This window comes from Lepidochelys olivacea (genome assembly GCF_965140295.1).
Source record: "Lepidochelys olivacea isolate rLepOli2 genome assembly, chromosome: 1".
Classification (NCBI taxonomy): Eukaryota; Metazoa; Chordata; order Testudines; family Cheloniidae; genus Lepidochelys; species Lepidochelys olivacea.
Window position 1 is genome coordinate 194,168,386 of NC_140411.1, and position 21,858 is coordinate 194,190,243.

The window sequence follows — 21,858 nt, forward strand, 5'->3', positions numbered from 1 at the left end:
CCTAGAATCCCTCTTTCTGTAGTGTTGGTAGGGAGACCTCTGTGGATTAGTATGCTGTTCAAAGGTATTTTGGAAATATTCCTTGAGTCGGAGACGTCGAAAATAGGATTCTAGGTCACCACAGAACTGTATCATGTTCGTGGGGGTGGAGGGGCAGAAGGAGAGGCCCCGAGATAGAACAGCTGCTTCTGCTGGGCTGAGTATAGTTGGATAGGTTAACAATTTAACCAGTCATTTAATCCCTTCCCCGCTCTCCATCTTCTGTATACTCAGTTTTATTAAAATCCGGAAACTGCAAGCTACTGGTAAAGTACCTAGAACAGGGGTGGGCAAAATTTTTGGCCTGAGGGCCACATCTGGGTATGGAAATTGTATGGCAGAACATGAATGCTCATGAAATTGGGGGTTGGGGTACAGGAGGGGGTGAGGGCTCCGGCTGGGGGTGTGGGTTCTGGCTTGGGGCTGGAGATGAAGGGTTGGGGGTGCAGGAGGGTGCTCTGGGCTGGGACTAAGGGGTTCAGAGGGCGGGAGGGGTTGGGGCACAGGAGGGGGTCAGGGGTGCAGGTTCTAGGTGGTGCTTACCTCAAGCACCTCCCAGAAGCAGTGGCATGTCCTCACTCTGGCTCCTACATGGAGGCGCAGCCAGGCATGGCCAATGGGAGCTGTGGGGGCAGGGGCAGCATGCGGAGCCCCTTGGCTGCCCCTATGCGTAGGAGCTGGAGGGGGGACATACCACTGCTTCTGGGAGCCATGCAGAATGGGGCAAGGCCCCGACCCCACTTCCCAGCTGGAGCACCAGAATGGGGCAAGCCCTGGACCCCGCTCCCCGGCGGGAGGTCGAGAGCCGAATTAAAACATCTGGAGGGCCGGATGCGGCTCCCGTGACGTAGTTTGCCCACCCCTGACCTAGAACAAAAGAACAGCCATACTGGGTCAGACCAGCAGTCCATCTAGCCCAGTATCCTGTCTTTCAGTAGTGGCCAATGCCAGGTGCTTCAGAAGGAATGAATGGAACAAGCAATCATCAAGTGATCCATCCCATCGTCCACTCCCAGTTCCTGGCAGACACCTGCAGACACTGAAAACAGACTTGTGGGGAAGCTGGCTTATTCCACACACTGAATACCTCCCACAAGTTCAGAATGAGTGAGCAGAATCTAGATCACTAAGGGCTAGTCTACACTGGCAATGCCTGAAGCGCTGCCGTGACAGCTCTTTGACGTGGCTTGTGCAATCATGGCAGAGCTCTCCCAGCGCGCCAAAGAAACCCACCTCCACGAGGGGCGTAGCTCTCAGCGCTGGGGCACTATTTACACTGGCACTTTACAGCGCTGAAACTTGCTGCGCTCAGGGGAGTGTTTTTTCACACCCCTGAGCGAGAAAGTGGCAGCGCTGTAAAGTACCAGCGTAGACAAGCCCTAAGACTATCATGGAGGGTACCAGTAGGGGGCTCCTTCAGATCAACCAGGGCCCAAGTTTCAGAGTCATTATCGTTTCATTTTCAACTGGCGTATGAGCATGGTGTTTTCTTACCCGTGCTCCAGCAGCTGAAGCTACCTGAATCTTCAACCAAGAAGCCGAATGGGAAAAATGATCCTGCTTCAATTCCAAACAGTACCTGGAGTTCATGCATTGGCACACAGTTCTTCCTAAGACCCAAGTTTAATTGAAAATGGTTATTATAAATGTAAGCACATGTTAACTGAAGATTGAGCAGATAAATGCTCACACACCACCCGCAGGCCAGAAGGTATTGGGTTTTCAATAATGACCAGCTAATTACTGGTAGATAATGTGGTACAGCACATCTAATACACAGGCCTCTGAAATCACTTGGGTTGTTTTCTGCTTATCTTACATGAATATTTTATATAAAAGGAAGCTAGGAAACTAAAATCTTTATATCATTTCGTGCAAAAAAAAAAAAAGCAACCCCAAACAAAACACACCAAACAAAGCAATCAAAACTCAGAAAATTGATTCAAAGCTTGATCTCTTGTGGGTCAACATAATAAACTACACTGGCCACACAGTAAGATTAACAACAAGATGAAGTTGCCAAAGTTTATTTTCAGGGTAAAACCTCCAATCCAACAATGATAATTTTTGAGTAAAATTTAAAAAAAAAAACAAAAATAGCTGTCAGCCCAAAATTTATTTGCTCAGTTAAAATGAGGCATTAGTGGTTTTACAACACACACGATTGAATTAGGCAGATGGGTAAGGTCCATGGTGCCAAAATAGAAGGAGAAGAGAAATTGCATAAAACAGTCACAGAAGAAAAGAATGAAATAATTATTTTTTTCTTGGAAGATTTAAACAAAATATATTTACAAAAAATGACTAGAAAATGCATTTTACACCAAGCAGAATCCAGGCTCTGCCAAAAGTATCCCTGTTAGACACAAACAATACTTGAATGTTCCATAATATATTGTTTTTAATAAGACAGAAAATGTAGCAGTTCAATTTCAGAGAGATGCAGACAGCAAAGAAATATATCAGAAGGCTGACAATAAATAAGAGAAGCACAATGACAATGGATAAAATACAGTACACAATTTCACTAGATTGTTCTGAAGTTTGTTACTGGTCTGGTCCCTAAGGTCTATCTATATTTTCTGTCAAAATATGTGAATATGTGTGGATAGCTGAATATGTGTGGATAGCTTAATACGTGTACTTCTCCCTCCCCTCCCCCCCAAATCTCTTCTTTCTCAGCGTGGTAGGGAGTTAAAATAGGGAGCTAATAGGGAGCTAAAACAGGGAGCTAATAGTCCTAGGGCATCACTGAAAGGTATTAAAGTACACAATTCTGTATACTATGCTCTAGATTTATGAGGAAAACCTTCATTTCTGTTTGACTAATCGTATAGCATGTATCATGTTCTGCCGTTTTTTTAAAGTAAATCAGAATTTGCAGGCAGGCCCAGTTGCTCAGTGAATATAGCTGCCCACTTCCTTGACCCTTCATACAGCATCACAGATGCCAGGCTCAGTCTCTGAAGAGAAATACATTTTTCATTGCTCTTACATGCCCCCTAGTGATAACTAATTTGAGACAGAAGTTAACACAACCCTCTTGTCAACAGCCAAATTCTGTAAATAACGACCATGCAACAGAAGGGGGCTTAAATAAGGGGAAATGGAGGCCTGGAAGGAGGCAGGACTAAGTGGTGTAAGCATTTAATAGTCTTATGCACATTTCATTTGTCTGAAAATAGGGCTGGGAATCTCACAAGCACAAAAGTTTCTCAGATTTCCAACACTTTCAGGTTTAGATTGTCAGATTACTGAACAAAGAAAAGGAGGACTTGTGGCACCTTAGAGACTAACAAATTTATTTGAGCATAAGCTTTCGTGAGCTACAGCTCACTTCATTGAATGCTGCAAGTCCTCCTTTTCTTTTTGCGGATACAGACTAATACGGCTGCTATTCTGAAACCAGATTACTGTACAGTATTTCACTTCTCACCCAAACCAGAAAAGACAGAAACGAGAATTTCCTTCTTCTTCTTCCCCTCCCAAAAAAACCCCAACCAAACAAGTTTTAACTGAGTTCAAATTTTGGGTAAAGTTTTAGGTTATTTCTTATTTTGTCCAAATCAGTTCATCTGTTCCTGCTAAAAACTCCACTCAAAATTGCCCTAACTTTTGCCTCGGGGACTGATCCCTTGGTAAAAGTTTTTGGTTGAATTAGGACAAGAAAGAGTAAACTCATATTTCGATACCTGAGGCTCAGTAAAAATAAATAGAAATATACATTCTGTATAGCAAGGTGACAAGTCTGATTCTAATACACCACACAACACACTCTCCTATCAATTTTCATTTGTAGTCTATTACCAAACTAAGTCCTATAGTTACACACTAACAAAAGTGTCTCCTGTTTGTTACAACATGTATAGGCTATCCCTACCTGTAACACACATATGTATAGAAAATAAATACATGACAACACTAGACAGGAAGAAAATCCAACTTTGGATCTTGGCCCAGATCCAGTCTCTATTATGGGCCAAACCAAAATCCTGGATCCAAAACATCCTTTAGCTTTGCTACTCAGGCCCATCTCTAATATGTACACACTCTGACACATTAATAAAGTGCCTGAGGTGTGACATCCCAGGTGCCTATTGTCTGTGACTAACATTGCATCTGTCTTTATGAGTAACCCCTGAGTGACACAGCCACGAATGATTTAGGGCAGTTGTTCCCAAACTGTGGGCCATGGAACATTGGTGGGTCTGCAAGAGCTAGTTAATCCCATGGCGCTAACTCTCCTTGTTTCCACTTGTGGACCCCCTTTCAGAAGAATCTAAAATATATACTTTCATAATATTTCTTTTCCTTATATGTAAATGCTGTCAATGCTTCAGGCATGTTAATAGGGAGGTGGTCTGCGCCATCAGGAAATGCCAGGAGAGAGGTGACCTATGTCTTAAACAAGTTAATAAACTTTGACTTAATAAGTCTCACCTCATGAAGACAGTGATAATAATATGTCTATCTATGTTCAAGTGCATTGCTTTTGATGGTTTTGTTACACAGATTCTTATTCTTTAAAAACTGCATTTCATTGAAATATTATACCCCGCACAGCTGCCAGTAACATTCTATGAAACTTTTTATACATAGTTCTGAACAGAAGAATAAGTCAAACACAAAACACTATTCAGTCCCTTTGTGCCGCTGCCTCTCCATTGTTTGCAATGAACATTCACAACCCAGTTCAGGGCATGAAGTGATTGAAATAATAAGGTAGTTAATGGAAGACTTATGCACAAACATGCACACACAGCCTTGTGGAGCTTCTTTTCTGCGCTCGGCTGCTCCCTGAGCACCCACACTGTCGTCATGGTGGCAGCTTTCGCAGCAGTTCTCTTGTGATCATGCTGATGTTTTACCTTTTTACAAGTGAATGTTAGTGCTTTGTAAAGATGCAGGATTAGAAAAGATGCAGCCCTGTACTTGACAGCTATATACCCACTAAAACACATACACAACACGGGCAACGGGGGTGCAGGCTTCCCTCACACTGCCCCACCAGCATGCCTCAACCCACTTCCAGAGAGGCAGTCTCAGTGTTCAGCCAAGGGTTTACTGTCAGCTGTGATAGTGGGTTTTACCACATGAAGACCTATCCCCTGGAAACCACCCAATCCCTCCACACAGGGCCAAACATCAGCCAGATATTAGTGACATTTCTATCACCATGGATTCAAATAATTTTCCATTTAAAGTTTCTTTTTGCCATGCTACCATCCTTATGCCTACACTCTCAGTAGTGCTTCGTACCCTGTATGTCAACACAGAGCAGCCAATAGCACATAAATCCAAAAGTTTCTTGAATACATTAAAAACAAACAAACAGAACCTTTGGTTCCCACCATCCACTTTTCTATTTAAATAAATACATTAGGAGGGCTAACAACACAGATCCATTACTTTGAATACTCTATAAAAATATTACCTATCTAAGCCTGATAATTCTCTTTTGAGGTAGTTACATACAGTACAACAGATTAGCAGATTAAGAACTAACACAAATACAAGGTTATACATATGCTTGTGTGCAGTGCTTAAATTCAGCCAGAGCTGTCCAGACCAGAGCTCTGGTAAGTATTTTGAAACCCCCTTGGAGTTTTTATAGCATGTGGGGAGGGGAATGGGAGTTGGGAAGAGGGGGTGGGGGAGGGGGGGGAGAAGAGCCTCTGGGAAATACTCTGAGAATTTAAACGCTGCCTATATGTAATTCAGTCATTTAGTGATCATGCAAATATTTTCTTCATTCCTGTTTCATTTGCATTCACCCTGCATGAGTTTTGCTTTGAGTTCTGTGCTCAGACAATCTCTATATCTAGAAGTGGGCATAAGCCACAAAGTATAGACCCCAAAGTTTGCTCTGATTGTGGGGTTTTGACTTGATCTACAAGAGAATTTGGGCTAGCTGCAAAATTCAAATCTCTAAGTGAAACTCAGTTGAAGCCATCATTCTGCACATGACTTGGCATTAAAAATAGGGCTGGTCAAAAGACATATTTTCTACAAAACACTTAAAGGAAACAAAATATTTATTTTGTTTGAACTATTTGTGCAATTGTTTTAGCTAAACAAAACCTTAAATTTGTGGATTTTGTTTTAAAAAAAATATTTACGCCATCTTCTCTCACTTTTTTTCCCACTAGAAAATGAGGAAAAAGACATGGTGATAGTGGGCGGCGGGGGAAGACACAAAAAGTCAACCTTTCAGTTTTTCATAAGAAAGGTTTAGCTGGAAAAAACATTTTGAACAGCACTAATTAAAACCATGCAACACAAACAGATAAATCATATTAAAGCTTGTTAAGAACTTGACCAAAGTTCCCATGTGGAAGGTTTGCAAACCTCTAGGTGAACCCAACTCTATGTGGTTTAGGGCATTAAGTATAGAGCCACCACCATGGGAGAAACAGCATGGAAAAAGCTGCAGCTACTATCCGACTGGGTGAGGGAGCCAGAGGTTGAGGGGATGGTCAGGTTGATAATTTTTTCCTAAACTGTTTGTAAAAACAATCACTTTTCTTATAAACAAAATAAACTTAAGTCTTAACACTCGGAAAGACTGTAAGAGTGCATCAGCTTCATGGGATAATCAAAGTGCTGAATTTATTTTGGACATCAGTGCTGCAAAAGAGTAACCTCCTCATGCTATGATGTAACATAATTACACAATGTTTTGAACTGTAGATCAGAGGCTTGAGTCTTAAGCTTTCCAGACTACTGTACCTCTTTCAGGAGTCTGATTTGTCTTGCGTACCCCCAAGTTACACCTCACTTAAAAACTACTTGCTTACAAAATCAGACATAAAAATACAAAAGTGTCACACAGCACACTGCTACTGAAGAATTGCTTGCTTTCTCATTTTTACCATATAATTATAAAATAAATCAATTGGGATATAAATATTGTATTTACATTTCAGGGTATAGTATATAGAGCAGTATAAACAAATCATTGTCTGTATGAAATTTTAGTCTGTACTGACATTGATAGTGCTTTTTATGTAGCCGGTTGTAACACTAGGCAAATATCTAGATGAGTTGATGTGGCCCCTGAAAGACCTCTGTGTACCCCTAGCGGTACATGTACCCCTGTTGAGAACCACTGCTGTAGATTAACATGCCCTGACAATGCAACAATGTGAAGATACAAACTTTGCGATGTACCATCATAGAATCACCCAACCCTCCAGCTGTTTTATTTGTCTGGATTTGTCTTGAAAGCAGCACGTTTTTGTGCATAAGTAGAGTACTACTGTGGCCATAATGAAAGCTTTGCCCGTTGCTACTTAATGCCCAAACCTCAGGGTTTCTAGTCTACTGCCAATGGAAAGTCGTTACTCTTAACATGAAGTGTGCTAACAGAGCCCTCAATGTTCAGTTGAATTGTTCAAAGTTTTCATTACAGAGTGAGCTCGTGAGCCAACACATTTCCCTGTTGCTCTAGAATCTAATCCTTCATTTTCAAATGTCTCTAGCCCTCATGGCTCAAAAGATAACCTTTACATTATGAGCTGAGTGCGAATTTATCCAGTGATGTCTGCCTGACTCAACAGAGGGCCTGAGATGTCTCCTCTCAAATCTGTTAACTTTCCCTAATTCATCAGTGGAGTGTCAATGCTGAAACATAATTTAAAAATAAATATTGGCAACATTTTGCTGCCGATCAAAACAAACAATTAAAAAAACATGTATGATCGTGTAATGAGGATCAGCACAATTTGTGAGTGGCATCTTATTCTGCCATCACAAGTGGGTACAGCTTGAGAGAATTCTATCAGTTATTCCCACCTCTCCACTCCCTGCATCCCAATTTGCCTCGCAGAGGAAACGCAGGTTAGGAACTCAATGTCTCAAGTAAGTTACAAACCTCACAGTGACTTTAGGGTGCATTTTGAGCAAACTTGGGTAGGTTCAAGTTTTTGGGCACAAAATGATGTGAAAAACGACCAGATGCCAAACAAAAAATAGCAATTTTTGCGGCCCCCCCTACCCCCCAATGAAGCCTAGGGAATGAAAAACCAAGTGAATTGAAATTGAGGTAGGAGGTAAGGTCCACACGAATGAAACCACCGAAGTTTTGACTAAACTTCATTTTACAGTTTGCTACACTGTGTCTCAAAGCTACATACAATGAACAAAGCCTGCTGTGTAACTAATGTGCACATAGCAGCCTTTTGTGCAGAGCTTCCTCCCACCCACAACCTTTCAAGAAAACTCAACAGATTTTTTTTCCCCAAACTTAAGTAAAGTGCATCTGCATCCTGCTCTAATGGAAGTCCCTTAAAATAAGAGAGAGACTGAAAACAAAATTTTGGAGTCAAAAGCCCCTGAGAGTTATAAGTTTAAATCCAATCTCCGCACCTCGGGCTCATCTCTATTTAAACCACTGAACACAGTGTAAAAGCTTCCCTCTGAGGTAGCTTCCAGTACGGCATAAGAGATACAATAGCAACTGGTAGCTGAGACCAGCACAGCTCTGAGTTATGTAGCAAAGTGGAGGATCGTTTTTGGCTGGTCTGGTAGAACTGCTCCCGAGGATCAACACCAATTCTTAGCCTGACGCACAAGATGAACACCCACAGGGAGTCTAGTTGCCGGGGGAGACACCGCTGCCAGTTGGTTACATCTGATGTAGCGTCCGGCCTCCTACTGCCAGGCAGACAACAACTTGCTGTACTGCAGCAGATGTGTGCATAACAGAGTCAGCGGCACTCGGACACTGCTTAGTGTTCAGGTCAGATCAATGCAGCAATGGATCCTGATGTGAATGATTTTCAGCACGTTTTCCTCAGAAACTGGGTTTTGTTTTTTAAGAAACAAAACCTAAAACACCTAAATTGAAAGCTGTTGACATGGATGAAAGACTCTAAATCCTCCTCTCAGTGGATGAGCGCTGATCTTAGAGTGATAGAACAGTCAGGATTTAGTCACAACTCGGTGCCCTTCTAAAAGGAGGTCATTTAATGCAATAACAGTGGCAGCAAAGTCAACCAGCTCCACAAAGTCTGATGTAATTATGTTAACGCCCATAACGCCTGGCTTCTGTCTCTTTACCCAGTTCAAAATCATAGGCAGGTTCCTAAAGAAAAAAGAGGGATAAATAAATATAACACACTGGTATGGAAGCACCTTGATTTTGCTCTACATGTAACATTTTGTCTATGAATAGCATGTTTGCACAGTATCTTTTAACCCCAAAGTAGCAAACTAAATATATACTGCATCCTTAAAATGCAACCACCTCTGGGGAGAAGGGTGGCAGAAAACAGCACATTGCACAACCATTTTGGGGCAAATGGTGGGGAATAGAAATATTGGCCAAAATCACCCATGCAAACCACTGCTCTTACAAGACATACTATAGGATTCTTAAAAAGAAAAGGAGTACTTGTGGCACCTTAGAGACTAACAAATTTATTAGAGCATAAGCTTTCGTGAGCTACAGCTCACTTCATCTTATGCGCTAATAAAAATGTTAGTCTCTAAGGTGCCACAAGTACTCCTTTTCTTTTTACGGATACAGACTGACACGGCTGCTACTCTGAAACCTGTCATTATGTATAGGATTCTTCATGACTTCATTGAACAATTAGGACCTCAGAATTTAAGGTCCTGCAATGGTTTCTTTGTTCTTGTTTTGTCTGAGTATATACCAATCTGGAGGCTTAATTCATAGCAATAGGTTTTGCGTTATTACTTAAATCATAATAATTAGAGATGAATGAAATGATTTGGATTACTAAGAAGTGAAAATATTTCCAGTCATTCCTTGAAAAGAACTTGAACCAAGGGTTTGCAGAAGTTTTTGTTCTCCTCTAACGCTACAGCAATGAGGTTTCCACAGGCAAAAGACAGAAGTAACTAATCCTATGAGGGCCATAGTGTGCCTGTTGTTTTACAAGCAGATAGAAAGACAAGCTGTCTGCCCCTTGGCGCTAGCAATCCCGAGAATAAAAATAACAACCCACAAAGGAAGTTATCAGTAAAAAAAAAAAGAAAGAGATAAAGGCAAAAGAGTAGTTATTCTCATGAAAAGCCAGTCATTTGTAAATCATTATTGATTAATTTCAAATGTTTCTTCCCCATTAGTTAGAACTTAATGGTTTAATACTCATGTTTAGGGCCAGCATTATCAGAATCAGAAGGCAGAGGTCCATACAAAGTTGTACAGCCAAATTGAATGTACAGAATAGGCAGTTCCCATTCAACTGTGTCTAAACACTGTGCATGTGGCTGCAAGCAAGCTTTAACTTGTGAAGTATCTGGACTCTGTTTTTAACTGTATATCATTTCAAGCCTTCAGTGTTTAAGCAGAACGTCTCAGTGACTTCCTTAGAAAGTTGTGCTTAAAACCTGATGACACGTTATGGATCTATTTTTGAATTATTGTTGGAACAGATTTTAATATTTGAATTATTGTTGGAAGGCCTCAGGGAAGTAACTAGTTTTAAGGAGGGATTTGCTCCACATGAAACAGACATTATTAAAGCTCCTGGAAATGATTTGAAAATTAACTTACTGATGTTTGTGAAGTGTTTTGAGGATGAGAAGGGTCATGTGAGTTTTGAGACATTCTTATAATATGCACATTTAATATATACTATAGAAGAACCACATTGTATCCATGCGAATTAAACACTCTATTAAGTATCTTCAGTTAAGATTAAGAAACAATTTTAAATTTGTAGAGCTTTATTCCTTAAAACACATGCCTCTCTTAAAAAAGCAAGGTGGGTGAGGTGATATCTTTTCTTGGACCAACTTCTGTTGGTGGGAAAGACAAGCTTTCGCGCTTACACAGAGGGCTTGTCTTGACATACAGCGCTGCAGTGGTGCAGATGTACGGATGCAGCTGCACGGCTGTAGCACGGAGGTTGTCTACACTGTGCACCTTACAATGGCAGCAAAATAAAACCACCTCCGGTCTGCACTGGCACTTTTAGTCGTTAAAACGTTTTACCATTCAGGGCATGTTTTTCCACACCCCTGAGCAACGAAAGTTTTAACGACAAAAGTGCCAGTGTAGACCGGAGGTGGTTTTATTTTGTTGCCTTAGTGAAGACACTACCTATGATGAGGGTGGGGGGTTTTCTCCCATCAGCGCACGTACTCCACCTCCCTGAGAGGTGGCAGCTATGTCACCGGGAGAAGCTCTCATGTTGACATCATTCAATTGAACTGGTGGAGACAGCACGATGTCAACGTGAGAGGGGGACAGTTATACCAACTTTAGTCTGTAGTGTAGACTAAGCCAGAGGTCTTCTTCAGGTCTGGGAAACGTACTCAGAATGTCACAGCTAAATAGAAGATGGAACAGATTGTTTAGCACAAGTAGTTGACGCTCAAGGGACCACTCAAGGTGAAGTGGCTTGTTACCCCTCTAGTCATAGGGAGGCAAAGGAAGGAGAAACAGCTGGGGTGGCGGTGTTTGTTGGTGGGTTATAGGTTGTTGTGATATGATTTTTAGTGTCAAGCAAAGTTATGAATTTAAGCTCCCAGGCTCGTCCTTTTTGTGAAAAGTGTTCACCCATAGGTGATGTGATGTTTTTGTCTTTTATCATTTTCCTGTGTGAGTTCATTCAAGAGACAACACACCTTTCAAGATCCATGGGTCCTACACGTGCCTATCACAATACATGGTGTACCTCATCCAGTGCATGAAATGCCACAGTAGCAAGTACGTGGGTGAAACCTGACAATCACTATGCTCTCATATGTTCCACCTTGTATGTACTTGCGACACTCTGAGTAAGTTTCCCAGACCTGAAGAAGAGCTCTGTGTAAGCTCGAAAACTTTTCTCTCTCACCAACAAAGGTTGGTCCAAGAAAAGATATCACTCACCCAACTTGTTTTTTTAAGTGTCATGTGTTTTCAGGAGTAAAGCTATACAAATTTCAAATTGTTTCTTAATCTTAAAGATATTATCTCACCCACCTTGTCTCTCTAATATCCTGGGTCTGACAGTGCTACACATACTCTTAAAGAAAGCATTTTAGCACCATCTAGTGTTTAATGTACAAAAACCAAACTGCAATCTTGGAAAACAGAGGAGGTTCAAAATATTTGGATCAGATTACTTGTATACTAACATTATTTCATTATTTGGCTTTAGACATTATTCCGTCAGACTAAATTCTGTGGAGAGGCAAGAGACTGGAACTCCACGTCCTAACTTCAACCAAAGGAACTTCAGAATTTCTATTATGTGGATGTTTTAGATTCCACATAATAGAGGAGGGTTTTTAAGAAAAAGCCTTTGAGGAGGGTTTTTAAGAAATAGAATCACAGAATTGTAGGACTGGAAGGGGCCTCAAGAGGTTTTCTAGTCCAGTCCCTTGCACTCAAGGCAGGACTAAGTATTATCTAGACCAGGAGTGGGCAAACTACTTTTTAAGCCAGCCCACAAGCTCCTGCACCCCCAGAGCCCACACCCTCAGACGGAACCTTCACCCCTTCCCGCACCCCTACCCTAGCCCTGATTCCCCTCCCACCCTCTGAACCCCTCGGTCCTAGCCCACAGCACCCTCCTACACCCCAAACTCCTCTTCCCCAACCCCACCCCAGAGCCTGCACCCCCAACCAGAGCCCTTACCCCATCCTGCACCCCAACCCCAATTTTGTGAACATTCATGGCCCACCATACAATTTCTATTCCCCAATGTGGCCTTCAGGCCAAAAAGTTTGCCCACCCCTGATCTAGACCATCCCTGACAGGTGTTTGTCTAACCTATTCTAAAATACTTATAATTATGGAGATTCCACAACCTCCCTGGGCAATTTATTCCAGTGCTTAACCACCCTGACAGCTAGGAAGTTTTTCCTAATGTGCAACCTAAACTTCCCTTGCTGCAATTTAAGCCCATTGCTTCTTGTCCTATCCACAGAGATTAACTAGAATAATTTTTTTCTCTCTCCTCTTTCGAACCACCTTTTATGTACTTGAAAACTGTTAAGTCCCCCTGCAGTCTTCTCTTCCCCAGACTGAACAAAGCCAATTTTTTCAATCTTTCCCGATAGGTCATGTTTTCTAGACCGTTAATCATTTTTGTTGCTCTCCTCTGGACTTTCTCCAATTTGTCCACCTCTTTCCTGAAATGTGGCGTGCAGAACTGGGCACAATACTCCAGTTAAGGCTGTATCAGTGTGGAGTAGAGCAGAGGAATTACTTCCCATGTCTTGCTTACAACACTCCTGCTAATCCATCACAGAATTATGTTTACCTTTTTTTTTCCCCCAACAATGTTACACTGTTGACTATATTTAGTTTGTGATCCATTATGACCCCCAGATCCCTTTCCACAGTACTCCTTCCTAGCAGTCATTTCCCATTTTGTAGGTGCGCAATTGATTGTTCCTTCCCAGGCGGAGTACTTTGCATTTGTCCTTACTGAATTTCACCCTATTTACTTCAGACCATTTCTCCAGTTTGTCCAGAGCATTTTGAATTTTAATCCTATCTTCCAAAGCAGTTGCAATCCCACCCAGTTTGGTATCATCTCCGAACTTCATAAGTGTACTCTCAATGTCATTATCTAAATCAGCATTTCTCAAACAGGTCCGCGAGGGCACTCCAGGGGGTACATGGGCCCTGCTGATCAATATAGGCTACACAATGTTAATATCACACAGCAGAATCATTTGGGTCTGATCCTGGGAGATGAGGGGCCCGGTACCCGCCGTTTAAGTTATTATGAGTTACAAGGGTGCAGCAATTTTCAAGAACAGGCCCTTTATTAGTTATCTTATTTATGGATAAACCATGTAGCCACAATTAAAACTGTATTCATCTCCCTCCTATTATTCATCTCCCTCTTTTTTTTTTGGTCTGGAGAAGCAAGACACATTTAAGGCCAAATCTTGTCCTATGAGTGTGCAAGTGTTATGGAAATCACTGAGGTTGGTATGCATATAACCCAGAGCAGATTTTAGTCCACAGAAAATGAAATCTGATTTTCATGTTAGAGATAAGCTTGTTTTTCCTTCTCACTTTAAATCAAGAAGAGTTGAGGGTACTTATTTTCTCTAGAGACACCACTTCAAATTGCTCTCTGCTCACAAAAGAACATGAATTTGGTCTTGCATTTTGTCAGCCAAATGAATAAAAAGCTTTGCACTTATGCTTGATATATAAATCATGAACCGTTTCCCCAGCATCCTTTGTACTTATGCTAAAATAAATTGTATTAGTAGTGTGTATGAACTCTGTCCTTGGGTGTATGTAGGAGCTGTCAGGAATCAGATGCATGTTTTGTTAAGGCCTACCAAGTTGCACCAGGTGCTGGTACTGAGGAATAAGGATGGTTGATATGAGGTCTGAAAACTAAGTTCAAAACAAGATAAGAAACTGGTCAGAACTGGGTGTACCCTACTTTTGTCATAAACAAGGGCATTATATGAGCGAAGTGAGTCCATACTTCCGGAGCAGATTGACTGCTGTGAGACACTGCTTCCCAGATTGGATTGGTAAAGTATTAACCCCTTCCCTGGTGTGTTGTGCTGTATGGTCTTCGACTAATAAAGCTGGCTGAGCCTTATTTGATATCTCATCAATCCTCTAAATTTGAACCCTAACAACATGTTCTCTGTGGGTATTTACACATAAAGGGATGGTTTATGTTTTAGCTTAACTGCAGGGAGTGAGATGCTTGCAGTCATCAAATATAAGTAACAATATATCCTGAAAAATCAGCTATTGGTATGGTGTTAATAATTCAAGCACAGGCCTGGTAGTTACTTGCTTATTCATTGTAACTTCAAGGTAAAAGTTTCAAACAACGAGCTGTGGAACCAAGACAACTCCTTACCTGTGAACAAGCGTATTTTTTAGGCCACGGATTAGGTGCCGTGCAATAGTTTTGACCCTGGGTGTGAGAATAGCTTGAGAAACATGAAAAGTTCCATGTTCAGCCCGCTCCCCAAGAGTGGTCTCTAAGAACTGTAATAGCTTGTGCACGTTCGTTGTGTTTGCCCAAGGTGCTGGCATTTTATTCCCTGGCCACAGGAAGGGATATTCCTGATACAGAGGGTAGTGGTAGAAAATGAGAACCTAAATAATGGAGAGAAAGATAGAAAAGGATGCAAATTAAACTGAATCACGATGTTTTGGAACCAAATTTTGCACTTACGTATACCTATGCAGTCCCTTTGAAATCTGAATACACCTGTGTATAATCTGGTGAGAATATGGTCTCCTGTCTTTAAACTAGTACACTAAATACAATTAATTCACTGGAGTGTTGCCATAAAGGATAAAGTCATTTTGATTAGTTGCAAATTCAGGACTGTGTAGCGTTTCAAGTGTCACTAGAGAAAAAGGAGAATTTCCAGTATGAAACTGAAATCACATTCCAAAATGTTTTACTTAAACAACATTCCTCTAATCTTACTCTTAATATTTGTCAGACAGCATTGCCAGAATTACTTTTATCTCAGGAAAAGGATGGTGGCAAGTTAGGAACTAAAATACTGTGTAACTCAATTCAAATTAACTTGCTGTGATATACTGGGCTGGCTCATATACTGGCGTTCCACTGCCATTTACTGGATGGAACACCAAAGACAAAGACCAATCTCATTGTCTGCTATAACCTGCACTGTGCCTTCTGGAGCTGAGATATGTTTTATTCCTGGTGTCATATGAAGTAGCAGTTTATGAGAGTCCTGTGAATATCTGGGAAAGGTCTTCAGATCCAGAGTTAAAAATTACGTTTGGATTCTGCATTCTAGTTCAGGCCAGAAGGGAGTTTCAAGGCAGATACATGCTGTTTGTTTCTATATCTGGATCTGAACATCCTAGAAGTTTATAAAGAAAATGGATCTAGAGCCACCTCTAGCAAATCTGGATACCGAGTGTTACATCCCAGTCTGTTTGTTTCAAAGTGTCACATGATTTATTGAGAGCTAAAACAGAACACCTTTCATTATCTGATTTGATAAGGGGTTCTTTGCCTTAATCAGGTAGAATCCTGGAAGCAGACTGAAGAGGACTTGCCCAGAGGAATTCCTCAAAGCATGACTGCACACACATGACTTTATAGTTTTGGAATTAAATGGAAGCCCTGGGAGCCTTTTGCTTCAAGACTGCACATTAGAGAGCTGCAATTAACAGACACCATAGTCACCAACTAAAGCTCACTCATGCACTAACATGGATAGAACCCAGACTGGTTGCTCCTAAAACACAGATGAGATAAGAGACTATGCATTAGCTTTCTACAGAATTAAAGTTTTTATTGTTTGTGTGGGCTAGTTACTGGAGGACAATGTGTCCTCACAAACACCAAGCCAACACTTTACAAAAGATCAACTACCATATGCAAGCTTGTATCTTTGTTGCTTATTTGTGAATTCCTGCATAATAGAGCCCTGACCACTAGATGCCACCATAATATAAAAAATAAAATACAATAAAATAAATAATAATAATAATATGCTTGGAACCCTAGTCAGACACTCTTTATAATTCAAATTGTAACATTTTGGGCTTAGACTCATTACATGTCCTTTCCCCACCTGCTGACTCTTCTCCCAAAGATATTGCAAGGTCACATTTTCTACATATTCCATTGTGCAAAGTTTTGATCCAAATGCTTCCCGGATCCTGCTAATCAGGTATATGTGGTGCTGGTCTTCCATGGCATAGAAGTGATTGAAATCCAAGAAGATGGCTTCTTTGGGGTGCTGTGTGAGGAAGGTGTTTATCTCCATCAGTCCATCCCATACTTTGATGCCAAACAAGCCATGTATGAAGTAGATCTCCTGTCCCACTTCTCCTGGTTTGGAAGATACGCGCAGATCAAAGTAGCGGATCCCACCTTCCAGCTGCTCTTTGAAGGTCAGGTTTTGAGTCACTGACCATTTTTTCATTAGCTTTTTCACCAAAGAAATTTTAGCCAAACGTTTGATTGCCATGGCTTGATCAGGTCCCACAGGAGATTTCTCATCAACCCAGTAGCTGAAAGAATCATGTGATCCTAGAGATAAAAAAAAAAAAAATTAGTCATTTTAACGTTATAGCATTGAAAATAATATTTCATGTGGCCTATATGGAAAAAAGGTCTGGACAGGGATTCAGGAGATTTGGGGTCATCTCTTGGCTCTGACACAGGACTTCTTGTGTTACCTTGGGCAAGCCACTTCATGTTTAAGTCTCAGTTTCCCCCATCCGTAAAATGGGAAGACCACTTCTTTTATCTTATCTATTCATGTCTGGGAGTTTATGGTTACAACTGTCTCTTAAGATGTGTTTGTACAGTTCCTAGCATAATGCAGTTTAGATGCTAATAGAATGTAAATAATAAATAGCCATAGTAAGGAGACTCCTCTGTCCCATTATCCTCTCCTGTGTTCACACTCCTCTGCCCATCAAAGGAACAAGCAAGCTACCTTCACAATGCTTCCACTGTGCTGGCACAGGGGTTTGAATCTGGTCTTGTGCTTGTTGAAGACAGCACTGAGCACTAGAATGAACCGAGATTCTCTTTTTATTCTCTATTTATTCCTTGCCTTACTATCATAACTCTCTACAGTTACTTAAAATTACACTTGACTGTGGGGAAACAAGCTAAGACACCAGAGCTCTTGGTTAACCTATGGGACAGAGACCTCAGACTGTGGCTGGGTGAAAATCCTTGCAATACACTGCCAATGAGTCTTCGCTCTGACCATGATGAGTCGTTTCCAGGCATCAGATGACTGAACTGTCTCCATGCTCAGCTAGTCCTTGGCCTTTCTGCTAACACTGACAGGGACCAGGTCGTGTCAGTTGTAATGATATTGTTTTGTGTGTGTGGATACCTCTATTCCAGGAACAGGACTGAGAGTAAGTTAATTTCAAACAGGCCACTACACAGGCTTTCTATTAGCAATGACTTTGGGTCACTACTGACCTTGTAATGCAGGAAGGTGACTAAGAAATGAAAGAGTCCCTCTCTCATCATCAATCACCTGACCACCTGAGCCATCATCCTGCTGCCCCGCCCAGTATCTGCCCGAGAGATGGTAATGTGCCTGTGACACAGGATGTCAGCCTTATGGACACATGACGGAACCTGGTAGGGAAGTCATGCACAAAATAATGCTCATGAATAAAGCTCCACCTGTCTAATAAAAAGGTACCAAAAAAGAAGTAGTAAGGAAGAATCAAGAAAAGCCCATTGTGGATTATGTCTCCCTAGTTACTGCTTGCAGGACATACAAGAGAAGAGTAGCTGGGAGCCCCTGAAGAAGTCCTGACTTGATGGCAGTGTGAAGCACCCAAGGGCAGGAAGGATGATCTTAATTGGAGCAGTAACTTTGAGGGGAGGTGGGGCCAAGAATGTAGTCCTTAGAGGAGACCCTGGAGTCCCCAGTCAGAGGCAACATTAAGCAGAACTGGGGATAGAAGTCTGTCTGCTCAGACTCCAGGTTTAGCTAGATTTCCAACATCCATCCCAGGGAGCTCTATCCTGGCCAACATGCTAGAGATTTGCAGACACAATCTTTCCTCGGTAGTCCCATTCCGGAAAACAACTAAGGGGCTCTAGCCTCTCCTCTCCCTGGCTCCTTCTACTTTCCCAATTAACAGCTTGTAGCTTCTCTGCTGGGCTTCACCCACTAGCCATTTTCCTGGAGGAGACAGAAATTCCTACTCTTAGGGCAGGAATTGAAGGAGCAAGCTACATCCAAATAGCCCTGCTCCGACTGCCAGTCTGAATCTCAGGAGATGCTGCCCTACAGTGCTAGCTCCGTCAGCTCCTGCTGTCCATTTTGCTGAAATATAGGGAGCATACGCTGACTCCACCAGACTACATAATATTCTAGCATATTACAGCCAACATCCCCTTACCTCCCATCTCTCCCCTCCCTGAAAATCCAGAAATTCCCCTGCCATCTCCCTGAATACTCCTACACAATCTCCTTGTCTGATTCTTTTTTTCCTTCCTCTCTACCTGTACTCTGTAAAAATTGAATTAAGGTTCGAAATTTGTTTTTACAAAGACCCCTCATGTGCCCTATTTATTAGATAAGCATCCCTTGTGTGTGTGCGTGTACTTACTTGAAGACTAATAGGTTTCCTGTCATGCTGCAGCATCAGAGCTGTAAATGAGATTATGATCTCAACAGGATTACCTTGTTAGGGTTATTAAATCCATGTGGAAGCACATACTGTTCACAAGTCAAACATCAGTTTGCAAGATTCCAATGCACGCCAACAGTAATAAGCGTGAGAGGTTCCCCTGCATTATGTAACTCCACACACAGGTGTGTGTGCAAGAGGGGGAGGAATCTCTCCTCCCCCATCAGCGTGGTGGAATAAGGGAGAAGAGAGGCACGTCATAATTTTGCAGTTTCAAGAAAACAAAGCTATTTTGCTTTGCATCCCCTGAAGAGTGAAAGGTTGTTCCCCACAAGTCTAATCATATATTTTATAGTTACAACACCCTTATCCCATTGCAGATTGCAGTACTTAACAGGATAAATGCAACTAGTGCAAGACAAAGGGGTGTTTCTCATAACTGGAGATAAGTAATGGCATCAGAATTATGTGTTTTTCAGTCTACCTCCATGCATGATGGAGGTGTAAACATGGAGTTGCCTCATGTTTCATAAAGCACAGGAGCATCTAATCCAACCCAATCCAATCCAGTGCAAGCACTCATATACACCTACAAAAACATTACTAAACAAGGAAATTCTGTTGAAGGCTGGCAAGTATGTTCACAATTAAAAAAAATCAGTATAGGAAATATTGAAAACTTTTTTATGATTTTTCCATACGTGCTTCAGAGACTGGATTCTCCCAACAGCTAAGATGGGGAACTGGAGAAGATTTCCCTATAGTAAGAGAAGTTCTTTCATGTCGCTACGTTAAAAGTTCCTATGTCTATGACTTAATGAATGCTAGTAAATGCTTTGAGACTGGATAAAAGACCCTCAAGTATAAATTATTTTATACATAAAAAAATTAAATAGGATAATAATACCTAACCTCAACCTATAGATCTCAAAGTGCTGTACTAAGGAGCTAAGTATTATTATGATCCCCATTTTACAGATGGGAAAAATGAGGCACAAAAAGGACAAGAGACTTGCCCAAAGTCTTTCTGCAGACCAGAAGCATAGTAGAGAACAGAACCCAGGCCTCCTGAAACTCAAATCACTACCCCTCCCCTGTACTGTACTGGAGAAATACTCTCCTTGTGAGGCATTTTGTGACACCAGATGTTGTTAGTTAGTATTCCGATTACAACAATATTATAACTGCTTTGGTGCTGCAGCTTTAATGAGAGCCTCATTGCCAAATACCCCTAGATGTCAAGACTTAATTTGGAATCATAGGAATGCATAGGTTATGAAATACAATACTGGAACAAACCATTTAATCATCTTTCTAGTCCAGATTCCCGTCTCTCCACAATCAAAGGTTAGATACGTCAGGGAAAACTATACACCCTCCCCTGTCTGCCTGGGCATTCAAATTCCTTCCTGACACCAGATTGTTACTCTGATAGATAGATAGCACTTGTAATTTTATCCTAGCAAGTGCAACTGTAGAGTCATGAACACTTTTTCACTTCGACTATGCCAATTCCCAAGTTAATTGTGTGTTAAATCTATTGCCTTTATTATCTTTCATTATTCAAGAATGTTTTTGTTCTATTTTCTTTGTTTCAGTTGTTAAGAAGCAGCTTTTTCGCTTCACATCTGGAACTTTTTTCCTTACATTTTTCATGTTCCTTAAAATCGTGGGGTCAAATTACTTAGTCAAATCAAGCGAATGCAGTAACGTTACAAAAATTTGGCATTTTGTCTTGGACTTAATTTTTATTTTCACTGTTTTGTGTGGGTTATCAAGAACTGGACTTTAATTATTCATTTTTCTTGTTACTGCATAAGAGTGATAAGAAGAGAATATTGTAGAACGGTTAGAACGTGGTCTCTGGAAGCAAGAATTCTGGGTCCTATTCTATTAATGACTTCCTGTGTGACCTCAAGCATGTCATTTAACTAATCTGTACTTTACCCTAACAGGGATGTTGTGAAGATTACTGTGTGTGCAAAAGCCTTTGAAATCTTCCAATGTAAAAGTACAAAATATATTGTCTACAAACTGAAAGAGATATAAAATACCCTTCCCTAGACAAAAGCATATCTAACGTCATCCCTACTAATCTAGTTTTCCCGGCAGTGAGATATGTTAGGCTGTGGACCAGTCTAAATAAGTGATGGAAACCCCTTTTCTCAGGACTTTTAGAACTAGGCTGGACTTAAACACCAGACAATACTGAAGGGGAACAGTGCTGCATTTTCAGGTGAGTGGACTGGATCAGCAGAAGGATTTTTCTCATTGCTGACATACAAGGTATGAAAATTAAAGAACTTTATGTGTAACATTTCAATGTGTAGCTGGCTGGGTCCACAAATGGGTCCACCGGCATATTAACAGCATTAAAATGTCAATTGTGGACTCTGGCGTTACACTCCAGGATTACCTTAGCTGCAATGACGCCAAACTTCTTAGAGCAAGATTTTTCTCTCCACCTAAACTACATTTGCCATTTATAATCAAGAAAATATAGATTCAGCACAAAACACAATAAAAAACAAAAGCATCTGGAAATACACCAATCAGGCTTAAAAAGTAACAGGTCTGGGAGCATCATGGAAAAGCTATTCTAGAAGCAGCCAAGGAAAGAACAATATTCCGCTATTTTGCAAGGGCCAGCTCTGCTTTGTGCCGGCCATCACGTATATTGAATGAGACAGAAGCACCCCTGACAAACCCCAAAGGCTTCTGGATACAGGTCATTAACAATCCAGATTTTCTAATC

General features: G+C 41.2%; 1 protein-coding gene across 1 annotated transcript in view; it reads right to left on the reverse strand.

The window, feature by feature from the left end:
• Positions 1-6,626: 6,626 nt before the first annotated feature.
• Positions 6,627-21,858, reverse strand: part of PLCXD2 (phosphatidylinositol specific phospholipase C X domain containing 2) — a 37,084-nt gene continuing 21,852 nt past the window's right edge. Inside the window, exons 2-4 of the mRNA XM_084637751.1 lie at positions 16,559-17,019; positions 14,851-15,092; positions 6,627-9,124 (exon numbers count right to left, since the gene is read on the reverse strand). Coding sequence (XP_084493877.1) covers positions 8,962-9,124; positions 14,851-15,092; positions 16,559-17,019 — 866 coding nt within the window. The 3' untranslated portion in view covers positions 6,627-8,961. The remainder of the gene's footprint in view (positions 9,125-14,850; positions 15,093-16,558; positions 17,020-21,858) is intronic.